The following is a 12,118-nucleotide window of genomic DNA, read 5'->3' on the forward strand; positions in this document are numbered from 1 at the left end:
TAGGACTGATTGGGTCCTGGCAAGAAATTGTCACTGATGTGTCTCCAGGTATTTCACATGACATAGACCAGGCAGGGCGAGCAACAAGACGGCAAGACCTCTAGTTGATGAAGCCCTACCTCTTCTCCTCAAGCCCCTTATGGATATTTCTCTGGACTAGTCCTTTCCTGATACTTTGAAGAATGCATTTGATCAGGTCGTGGCAATAAATGGGTAGAATGTACAGTGGTCTGCACCTGAATCACCTCATTTCCTTATACAGCACCTCCCAGCTGGTCTGTCTTCTCCTGCTGCAACTCTCAGTGAACTCATGTTCATTCAACACATGCATAAGCAATGTTGTGCTACATATAGAAGTAGCTACAGATGAGTGTTGCAATTTCTCTTTACAGAATTGATCTGAAAACCAACATGATGAAGCTGGTCAGCAGAGTTGATATCAAACACTGTCCTACCAGCAAACATATTAGTGTGTTTATTCTAATGTCTGCAGGAATGTTTCGAAGGGCAGCATCCAAGCATTTGAAATGTGCCTATTTGATCCTCAGGCAAAACTAGATATTGTCTTTGTGGACAGTAATGGTATGGCAGAGGTGGCTGTAGATTAAGGAGGACTAACCAGAGAGTATCTCAGGTTACTCATGAAGGCACAACAATGAAATAATTGCTTGACTCTATCTCAATAAAATGACAGCTGTTGTATGCAGTTGATGCTATGTTAGTCTCTCTTTTGTGTTTTTGTTCAGCTCCTGAGGCCAGTTGGTGGTGTTAGGCCACAGTTCTTTCCTAACTACCTCTTTTTGCAGCTGTGTTATATACCTAATAGATAAGGCAGAGGACAGCCTCAATGTATTGGGAGCCCTTGTTGTGTTACTTCAGTAGAGAAGAGGAATGGCCCAGTCAGCTATAGAATATTACACCAGTGGACATACCCATGCTGCAATGACACAGTGAGTGGATGTACTTATAACTTACTGTACTTCAGGGATCTAAAAATCTTGACTTTGAGTAATGTTTTTTGTTTGTTTGTTTCACAGTTTTCAGAAGGGGTTTAACACCATTGGGCTGCTCCATGAACTGAGGAGCTATTTTCAAAGCTCTTTTCCTAAATGCTGCAAAGATGCTTGAAGCAAAATACCTGTCCTCTATGTTTGAGGTGTGCTTCTCAGAAATGGACAACAATTGAAGGAATCATGAAAACCAGACTATCGGCTTCTGGAGGGATTAGCTGATTGATGTTGAGGGTATAAACTTATGTGTGCAGCCTATTAAGAAATTAAGTAAAATAGAGCTGATGTATTGTACTGATGTATGTGCAGTTTTGAGAAACAATAGATGGGTCGACATTTAATATTTAAAAAAATTTTTTTTTAATATTTTACATCAGGACATTGAATTTGGTGGTCAGTATATATTACAACGCTTAATCTGGTAATCAATACATTTAGTGGCAAATTCATTTGTGGTCAAGGACCACAAGCCGTGGTTAACACCTATCTGTGTAATAAAGAGTGGGAGCCATAGTTGTACCTACACTGGGCTTTCTTTAACATTTTCTGGTTCCTTCATGAAGCAGACACTCATTACAAATATTTCCTGAGGCCAACATATGCCAAATTATCCTTAGAGTGCCACTTCATGAAACCCAGGAGAGCTTAATAGTTTACATGACTGATGGCATACTGTGAGCTCCAACTTTGCCTAAAGAATTCTGTTCTTTGCATGCTCTTGTGTTCCATTTTTCTTCTAAACAGTTTCTTACAAGGTAATTAATTGTTAGAAATAAATATAGAGTATAGGGCTCTATCGCATACAATTTATACATGTTACATTGTTATTGTAAAAAAGACGGGTTGGGGGTGGCAATAGTCATTTCTTGGTTTATCATAAGACATAAGAAGCTTGAATTTCAAGGAGACTGGTTATTTCTCTGCAGCATGTCATGAAGTATGTGTCTTTTAAGTCAGTAACTCCTGCAAATATGCCCTGAAGTATTTATTTTGTTCAGGGTTTGGTGTGATCTGCAGTGGTCTCACCGCTACACCACTATCAAGGTCAAGGTGGTCATCCTCCAACAGCGCAAGCCTAACTCCATGTCATCCCAGCATGGTTTCCAGTTGTTTTTCATTGTAGGTTTCTTCACCAAACATGGTGTTTATGGCTGTCCATCCTCATTTATAAATGGTGTGTATGCTCAAAAATGGGTCTGGAATTTCTTGCCAGCAATGATGACTGACTAAAGAGCCAGTTTAGATTTCTAAGAGCCATTCTCTTAGAACTATGTGCTGAGGTTTAAACTGGTTTAAAATTCCCAAATAGGAGCAAATGGCTGCATTCATGTTGCTAGTCAGAATGAATCTGCTTTTGACAATTGACAATTCCCTAAACAACTGTAGAGGAGACACGCTACAATGACATGCGTTTTTTTGTTGTTGTTGTTGTCGTACGCACCACTGGCCTGCTTAAAAGGCGATGACATTGTCTGGATGCAACAGGTGGGAGACTGCTATACCAACAAGAAAATGTCTGCTGGATTGTGAGGGCATGTGCTCTGTTGCACAAAATGGCACTGCAAAATGGGCGCCCCCTCCTCATCTCCCCCAACCAACAAACTGAGTAACCAATTCACATCTTACCCATCAGATGAGTGTAATCTTCACACTGCCAGACTGCGTGAGGATGTCACGTGCTGATTGTGAATCGTTGAAAGCTCTTTTAATGGCACTGGTATTTCAGACATGATCCCATTTATTTCTGTTATCTCATTTATCAAGTTTTCAGTAGTGGTAATTGTGTATTTTTTTTTTTTGATCTCCAGCACAACTTCCACTTTGCATTCCCAAAATTCCTCTTTTTGTGTTTTTTTTTTTTTCTCCGCCATTGTCACTGCTACATCAGTCAACAATGAATGGAACATTCAAATTCATTTGCATTGACCATTTATGGATATTTGTGGACAGTAACAGGGCAGGAGATTTGCACATTTTCAAGAAGGTTGTGATTTATAAAGCAGAAACAAAGTGCACGTATTCATACACAAAGTTTTTATTAATCTGATTTTCTTTTGCGTGCACCATTTCCTTGTTTTTGTGTGCACAAACACGTTTACTCCGGAATAGGAATGGATCACTGCCCCGGCAAGGCATATGTCCAGGGGCCCTGACCACTAGGAGGCCCTCTACAGCCATAAATTTAAAGTGAATATTAGCCTGAGTGTCCATTACACTAAGTCTACACACAACACCTACATGTACATCTCCCCACAATCCCACAATGCAAGGTGATGGGATGTTTATTTTCATGGTTGTCTTCACAGTAGACGTGGGTACCTTGGATCTCCATTTCTCCTTTGGAGGGAGGGTGGTTTTCCAAATTGCCACAGGTGTTTTTTGATCTTCTGTAGGCTAAAGAAGCCAGCTTTTTATACATATACATGTAAATATAATACACATTCATGCTTTTCTTATTTACATCTACACGAACACAACTAAGCTTCAGACCACAGACAAAATTATCTCTGCAATGGCTTACAGTGAACACTAGAGGGCAGCTTTGAGCTCATGGTTATATCGTGAGATGCCTTTATTTCTCATATGCTGATCAAATCTGGGGCCACATCATATTTATCAGGTTCAACAATCTATCTATCTATTTTTGTTTAGTTATTTGTTCAGTTTATTTAGTACCCTACCTAAGGTTTTGAGTGTCACATGAGATTTTCTGGTAAAATGCAAGTCATCTAGTTCTAAGTTGTATCAAACATTTAGAAAAATCTACTTACAATAAAATCTACATTAAAATGATGTTAAATTTCTGGGCTTTTCTTTAAAACATATGCTTTGTTATTCTGTATACTTAGCATCTTCTTTTCATATACATTTCATCACTAAATGAACATTACCTGACAATGTAAAGGAAAAATGAGCTGATAGGAAAGTCCCTGTTTACTGTGTGCATGGCCAGGAAAATGTAATAGATTTTTACTGTGGTCTTGCTCTTGACAAACCCTCTGAGGTTTAGCATTAGTTCCTGTAGTGACCATAAAAGACAGAAATATAAAATTTCACAGAAAGAGAGGGCGGCAAAGAAGAAGTGGTTTAGAGCTCGTCATCAAAGAGCAAGCACTTCTACAGTATTTTTTAATGTATAGAGAAAAATTACAGTTAGAACAGCAAACTCAACAAGGAAGGAACAAAAGGGTGAAATATGTGAATTGTCATGTGGACAAGGTCAAATCCCAAACTTCTGTTCATTTTTGTAGGGTAATGTGTCTTCCAGTGTTTATTTATTATTAGTGCTTATTACTTTGCTGTTCAGGATTCCACTGAAAATAAGACATAGTTTTAGTAACATTTCTCTGCTTAATAATAACTAAATTAATTGGAACAAAAGAAATACAGTAACTACAGAAAACACTATTCAAGAAGCTCCCATTGTTTTTCATAATTATTCAGTAGTGTCGTGGAATAATAGGATTTTAATGCTGAAACAATAGCTAAAGGCACATGTCTGCAAATAACTCTTGTTTTACATTACTATATTTTATTTTTGTCTCTTTGGAAAATATAGAAATTTACCAAGTACCAGGATTTGTTTTAAATAAGTTACATAATATAATGACATATCATGTATATAATCACAAGACAAAAACATTCTACGAAAGTCACAAACAACATGTATATTCTTTAATGGTGGACTGAATTGTAAACTATAATAATGAATAATAATGAATGCCATTTAATTATATTAAAGGAATAGTTTGGCCAAAAATGAAATGTACCCAGTTTTGGGCACACAGCTCAGGAACTAAAGTCAAGAACGAACCATCACACAACATATGTGTTAAGATTGATCAAATGCATCTGGGGTACAAGGAGCAATGTTTATATACACTCAGTGGCCACTTTAATAGGAACAATCATGCAGATACAGGTGAAGAGCTTCATTTAATGTTCATATTATACAGAGGGAAAATGTGATCTCAGTGACTTTGACTATGGCATGGTTCTTGGTGCCAGGTGGGCTGATTTGAGTATAATGAGAAAATTTTCACTCACAACAGTCTCTAAAGTTTACACAGAATGGTGTGAAAAACATCTAGTGAGCAGCAGTTCTGTGGGTCAAAACGCCTTGTTGATGAACGTGCTCAACGAAGAATGATCAGAATGGTTTGAGCTGACGGCTGTGGTAACTCAAATAACCACTCTTTACAACTATGGCTTTATTTAATTTTCCAGTTAATAATAGGCAACAATTTGACATGGGTTTATTTTTTTCTGTCTCATGGTAAATAAGTTTGATGTTTTAGACACTTTATGTTGGTTTTCATTTTAATTTATCATCTATCTGTATAGAAATGTACAAAACAGTAAAACTGGAAAGCAAGGTACTTTTTATCAGTGCTGTCTTTGTTTGATAGGTCAGACTTGCTTATGGTGAGGTCAATAGCATCCTTTTAATCTGCCTCCACTTGTCCTGCAGTGCTTCTTTAAAGCTGTCTGTCATGAGAAAGTAAAACACAGGGTTGATGACACTGTGAGCAAATCCGATTGGCCGTGTCACTATGTAAACTGCATTGATGTAGTCCAAGACACAGTGTGACAAATTTAATTCAGGAAGTCGAGATGCAAGACGCACAATCCTCATTATATGGATGGGTGTGTAGAGCACAAGAAACATGATTGCTGCAGCCCTCACTATTCTTACTGGCCTTTGGAAGGATGTTCCAAGCAGTTCTTCTCTTTTCACGAGTACAGAAACCATCCTTTGTGATGATAGAAACATACCCACCAGTGGCAGCACATATCCAGTTATGGTGAGCACTATGGTGTAGATCAGAGTAACTCTGGCCTCTCCCAGGCTCCCAAAATCATGACACGCTGTCCAGTCATTTTGCTTCAAGTCCTGGATAATGAAGACGATGAGGGGAGCGATTTGAGCATTCACCCAGATCCAGTTCAGTATGGTGATGCACAACGAGGCCTTGACAGTCAACAGGATGTGTTCTCGCTGTGGGTGACACAGCAACAAGAACCGGTCCACACTTACCCACATCATGAAAAGGATGCTGGAGTACATGTTCACATGGAGGATATAGCGATTAACCACACATAGTGCAAAACTGAATTTCTTCAGGTTGTGAGCGTAGTTGTAGGACAGCTCGGGTAAAGTGCACAGGAAGATGAGGTCAGAAATAGCCAGGTTAAACAGGTACACATTTGTTGACTTCCAAGCAGGGAGGCAAAATATATAGCCTAGGACCACCACTAGGTTTCCAATGAAGCCAATGGTAAATTCCAGACCATACATAGGCGAGAGGTAAAGTCTCTCTAATAGTGGAGTGATGACATCAGAACAGTTGGAGTCCTGCATAAAGTCAGAGTCCTGCCATAAATATTTTGTACATATACAAAATACATATGCCATAAACATATTGTACAGATAATTACTGCACATAAAGGGCTCTATTTTCATGCCAGTGTAAGTGTAATTTTCTGCTTAATGTTGGTGTGTTTTTTTTTTTGGTTGGGCACAAGCCAGGTAGGAGCTCTGTTCCTATATTTATGGTCATAAATTTATGTGCTCCGCTAATATGTGGAGTGGTGCAAAAGGGTTTGTGACATTCAGAATCCACTATGCACTGTGCTTTTCAAATCCATTACCCCAAAATCCCACCTAGTGCAGACGCAGGGATAAGGTAATATTTTTCTATTAAAATGTAGCCTTAAAACTGGTTTTGTCGATGTTCACAATTTATATAAAAATTTATAAAAAATATATCAAATTTATATCAATCCTGCCTTTCAATATATATATAGGCTATTTCATCCAAATGAACCAAACTAAATACAACACAATTCATTATTATAACTGTAAAAAATAAGAACAAACAGCTTAGTTGTGGCTACTCAGTTGCAATTCATATGGAAGGTTTTTATGATGTCACACACTAGGTTTTATTTTAACCAGCATTTAAATCCACAGCAGCTGAGATATGCATACCCATCTGTCCTACTGGGTATTTGCACACACATAAGTGAATCATAAACTTTACGATCAGTTGTGTGACCTCTCGTGACCTTTAGTCTGAACTGAAATGATGATCTCAAAATAATCAGAATAATTAGAGTTAGTGTAAAGCAGATTATTTAGATCTTCTCAGGCGTGGGGCTTTAATTCTCTTATAAACACAAGTGAGAATTTGGGGTTTAGGTTTTAGCTCATAAATTGTTTTAATTGTGAGTCTAAACTGTGCATTTGTTATGCTATCACTAAAATATACCTAAGACAGAAGATATATTTGCAACTTCTTTCAGCCAGCTGGTTATTATTGTCAATAAAATCGCCAAGAAATCTGTAAGTGAATCATAAATCCTGTCATTACAAAAACATCACTGTGCTGCACAACCAGGGATGGATCTAGGATCATTAGGGATGCCCTAATGAGTATGACATGCAAACATGAAAAGCACTAGCTGGTTTTCATTACGGTAGTTGACTGATTATTATTACTTTCCCCAAAAACACCACACTGTCGATCTCTAAATCTAGAAACCAACAAATAAATAAAAAAATGGTTTTTAAAATGGGTATGAAGGTGCCAACTGCCAAGCAAAGGCTGTGAAAAAATGCTTTCTAAAAAGTTAACAATACCATGGACAAAGCTTACCCTGTCTCTTTTTTTTACCAATTTGTTTTGCCACTCATGGTCTTTTCAAAAGTACTGATAAATGTTATACATCAGGTATTCAACTTTGTGACTAGAAAGACAGCTTCTGATTTGCTTGGAAACCTCTTAGTAATGTATTCACTGATACCCAACCCTTTGTTACATTTGCACCATGATAACACCATGCAAATGTTCACAAACATAAACATATAAATATATATATACAGCCTTGTTTTTGTGTGCGTGCCATGGCCATGAATATAGAGCCCAATAGATAGATAGATTTTCTTTGATTATACCTATGCAAGAGTAAATTTCTTATCACAATATTGAAATTTATGTAAAGCATGCAAAATTTCTTTGCATAAAGCTTATTAGGCTTCAGCTTATTAGGTTTATTTATTAAGATGTTTAAAAGACCAGGTTTATTTCTACTAAACAATTATGCAAAACTAATAAGCCCTTTTTTTCTTACTCATTTTACATTAGAAGGTCTAGAGGACTTGAATACTTGTGTAAATGTGATAGTTTAGTTTTTTTATTTATAATAAATGTGCCAAAGCTCTTTGTGGTTTTTATTTACATTTTCTTTTTTTTTTTTCAGATTTATGATTAAAAAATTATAATCCATCATATGTCTAATTACTTGAAAGACTGAATAAACAGATTTGGTTATACTTCATCTGCAAATACTTAGATACTTCGTAAATAATCTGATACACATAAAACATAATTTGCCTATGGCTACACTCCTAGAAAATGTAAAAACCTTAATAGTTCTTTAGCTGTCCCTCTGGGTGAACTCGAAGGTTCTATGTCGAACCCTACAACAGATTCACTATCAGAAAGGGCTTTAAGAACCCTTAATTATCCAGCGATACCTTAAAGAACCCTTGAAGGACCCCTGAAAAAGTTAAGTATTATCAATCCATTCATAAATAAACCAATGTTGAGGTTAGATTTTTATACAAAATCAAACTAAAGCATTAAGTGGATAAATATAGCATTGGTATATAATACATACCTTGCTTCCTTGTTTTTAAGATTAAGCTTAACTTATATCTCTCTCTGTAAGTAGTAAAGTGATTGTGCTTAACAAAGTCATCATTTTTCTTCCTAAATATTAGATTATATATAATATATAATACCCTTTAGCAGTAATGATACACATTAATATATATTTGTACACATTATCTAGTACACATTATATATATTTATGTATATTTACAATTATGTATATTTGAAGAATTCTTACCATTGTGATGTTTGGTCTCATGGCTCTGGGAGTGAGTCAGTTTTATGGTTCCTTGTTCCTTAAAACATCGCATTACTCATTTATAGCACATCGTCATTAAGTGCAAACTCTACACTGTACTTATTTGGTATCTTTCCAACCAGAGATCTGATGCAATGACACACTGATGCAACCTAATCTAGTGATCATTTTGCTGCTTCTTGTTTCTTTCTCTGCCTCTATCCGTATTTCTCTCCTGTTTATTTACTTATTGTCACTTGTGTGACCTTCGTAGAGGTGCAGATGGAGGAGTGATAAGTTTTGTTGACTCAGCATTGTTGACTCAGTTTGATGGAGCTTTTGCGAGTGTGTTATACATTAAGGTTTTATTCCAGCTGTACCGTTGTTGGTCGATTAGGGTGGCAACGCAGTGCAAACAGAAACGGAAGTGAACTGAAAATGTGTTCAGTGTCTCACATGTCACAAATAAACTTCATAGTATTTTATAACGGTTTATTGGTTAACACTTCTACATTTTAACATTTTTACTAGAAGTTGAGCAACACTAAAACCAGCTTCATAAAAATATGAAACTCTGTTTTGTGTGCATCTTCAGTTGCTTTAAGGAACATGAAATATCATCAGGTTTTGTAATCACAGAGTCGGCATTGCCAGATAGATCATTTACATGGTGCCTTTAGCATACCAGACCTTCATCCTGTCTCCAGCTCCTAGAAGGTGCCTACCATCCTCATATGCAACCTTTTTGGCATAAAATACCTCAAGGCCTACTAGTCATAACAATTTTTACTAGTGATTCAGATATCTGCAATGCACTCTTTAACAGTCACAGTTTACAATAAAGATATCTACTTATGATATCTATTTCATTTTCAAGTAGTCATTAATTTTGTTTCATCATATTCATAATGGATTATGACGAATTTTTACTAGTCATAATTCATATAGATATGACTATTCATATATTGCCATTGACTTACATTGAATTCCTGCCTGTCTTAGTCACCATTCAGTTTCTACAAGTAAAAATGTAATTTTCAAAATCTGCAATTATATTGTTAGTAATAGAAAATCAAACTGCAGATATCTACATTTAAATTTTGACTATTAAAAGTTCACATATCAATAATTAATTTATGACTAGTAATATTGCTGCGTCAAGATACAGTCCCCTCTGAAAGTATTGGAACACCAAGGTCAATTCTATTATTTTTGCTATATACTGAGGACATTTGGGTTTGAGATCAAAAGATGAATATGAGATGATAGATCAGAATTTCAGCTTTCATTTCCTGATATTTACATCTAGATGTGTTAAACAACTTATGTCTTCAGTGTACAGCAAAAACAGTATAGCAAAAACAAAAGAAATGGCCTTGCCATTCCAATGCTTATGGATGGGACTGTATATATAATGCAATATCGACTAGCTGCATTTCACATTCAAAATATATTTACAGTGACCTGAAAAAGTATTTGGCCCTCCTGATTTCCTCTATTTTTGCATATTTGGCCCTGTTCACACCTGGCATTGAAATGCATCCTGGGTGATCCAAATGTAAGTGGACAGAACTAAGAACAGGTATGAACAGGGTCCAGTGTGTCTCAAACACATATTGTGATCCGATTATTCAAACCACATTCGGACATGGTTTGGGACGCATGCAACCAAATAACATTTATAGTGTGAACATAAAAGCATCTTCATGTGTTCTGGACAGAAACAAAGGACCACCTTAATGACTATGTCATTGCCCTAGCTGGCAAATATGTAAGCATTGTGAGACTGTTTGAAAATCACACTGAACATTTCGCCTATGTTGAGTTAATGGATAAGGGCCAATGCTACACTGCCTGGCCAAAAAAAAGGTCGCTGTTTGGGTTTAAATAAGCAAATACTTAAGAGCCTATGATTGGATCATTACTGCAGTGATTAATATGTTTCAGCTGGAAACAGTTCTTCTAACCTTAACTGATGCAATGTGTAGCTTCTCATTTCTTAAACAACCACGGCAGATTACGTATCCCATGGTCATGGAAAAGATGTTACTGAAGGGGTAAATTGTTGGCCTGCATCAAGCAAAGAAAACAACTAAGGAGATTGCTGAAATCACTGGAACTGGGTTATGAAATGTCCAGTGCATTATTAAAGCCTGGAAGGATAGTGGTGAACCGTCAACTTTACAGCAGAAATGTAGTCGGAAAAAAATCTTGAATGATCGTGATCGGAGATCTTTAAAATGCTTGGTGACGTCACATCGTAAAACAATCGACAGGAGAACTCACGGCTATGTTTAATAGTGGAAGTAAGAGCATTTCCACACGCACAATGTGATGAGAACTTAGAGGATTGGGACTAAACAGCTGTGTGGCCACAAGAAAGCCATTTGTTAGTGAGACTAATCTGAAAAAATGAGCATAAAGACTGGACTGTGGAGCAATGGAAAAAGGTCATGTGGTCTGATAAAATCATATTTAAACTATTCCAAAGAAATGGGCGTGTCAGGGTAAGAAAGGAAACGCATGAAGTGATTCACCCGTCATGCATAGTGCCTACTGTACAAGCCTCTGGAGGCAGTGTTATGATCTGGGGTTGCATCAACTGGTCAGGTCTAGGCTCAGCCTCATTGTGCGGCAATAAAATGAAGTCAGCTGAGCACCTGAATGTACTGAATGACCAGGTTATCCCGTCAATGGACTTTTTCTTCCCTGACGGCACAGGCATATTCCAGGATGAAAATGCTAAGATTCATCAGGCTTAACTTGTGAAAGAGTCGTTCAGGGATCATTTTCACACATGAATTCGCCACCACAGAGTCCTGACCTAAACCTCATTGAAAGTCTTAGGGATGTGCTGGAGAAGACTTTACGGAGTGGTTAGACTCTCCTGTCCTCAATGCAAGATCTCAGCCAAAAATTAATGCAACTCTGGATGGAAATAAATGTTGTGAAGTTGCATAAGGTTGTTGAAACAATACCAGGACAAATGCATTCCGTAATCAAAGCTAAATGCAGTGCAACTAAATATTAGATTGTGCGACTTTTTTTTTTTGGCCAGGCAGTGTATAACAGCAGAGATGAAAGCAGCTGCTTTTCCTAGCTTCTGTCCTCATCTCATCTCCTGTTCATTTATAAGTTTCGTTAGAGACCATGTGATCGAAACATTTGAAAACAGTCTGTATAGGTACATGAGA

At 37.0% G+C, this 12,118-nt stretch overlaps 1 protein-coding gene across 1 annotated transcript; it reads right to left on the minus strand.

Annotated features, from left to right (window-relative positions):
* Positions 1 to 4,700: 4,700 nt before the first annotated feature.
* LOC113543285 (succinate receptor 1) lies at positions 4,701 to 9,171 on the minus strand. The gene is made up of 2 exons (XM_026941392.3): positions 8,925 to 9,171; positions 4,701 to 6,366 (listed from the first exon to the last, which is right to left on the minus strand). Exons 1-2 carry the CDS (start codon positions 8,943 to 8,945, stop codon positions 5,431 to 5,433), a joined length of 957 nt encoding a protein of 318 aa, XP_026797193.3. The 5' UTR covers positions 8,946 to 9,171; the 3' UTR covers positions 4,701 to 5,430.
* Positions 9,172 to 12,118: the final 2,947 nt, after the last annotated feature.

The sequence above is a fragment of the Pangasianodon hypophthalmus genome, chromosome 21 (assembly GCF_027358585.1).
Source record: "Pangasianodon hypophthalmus isolate fPanHyp1 chromosome 21, fPanHyp1.pri, whole genome shotgun sequence".
Taxonomy (NCBI): Eukaryota; Metazoa; Chordata; class Actinopteri; order Siluriformes; family Pangasiidae; genus Pangasianodon; species Pangasianodon hypophthalmus.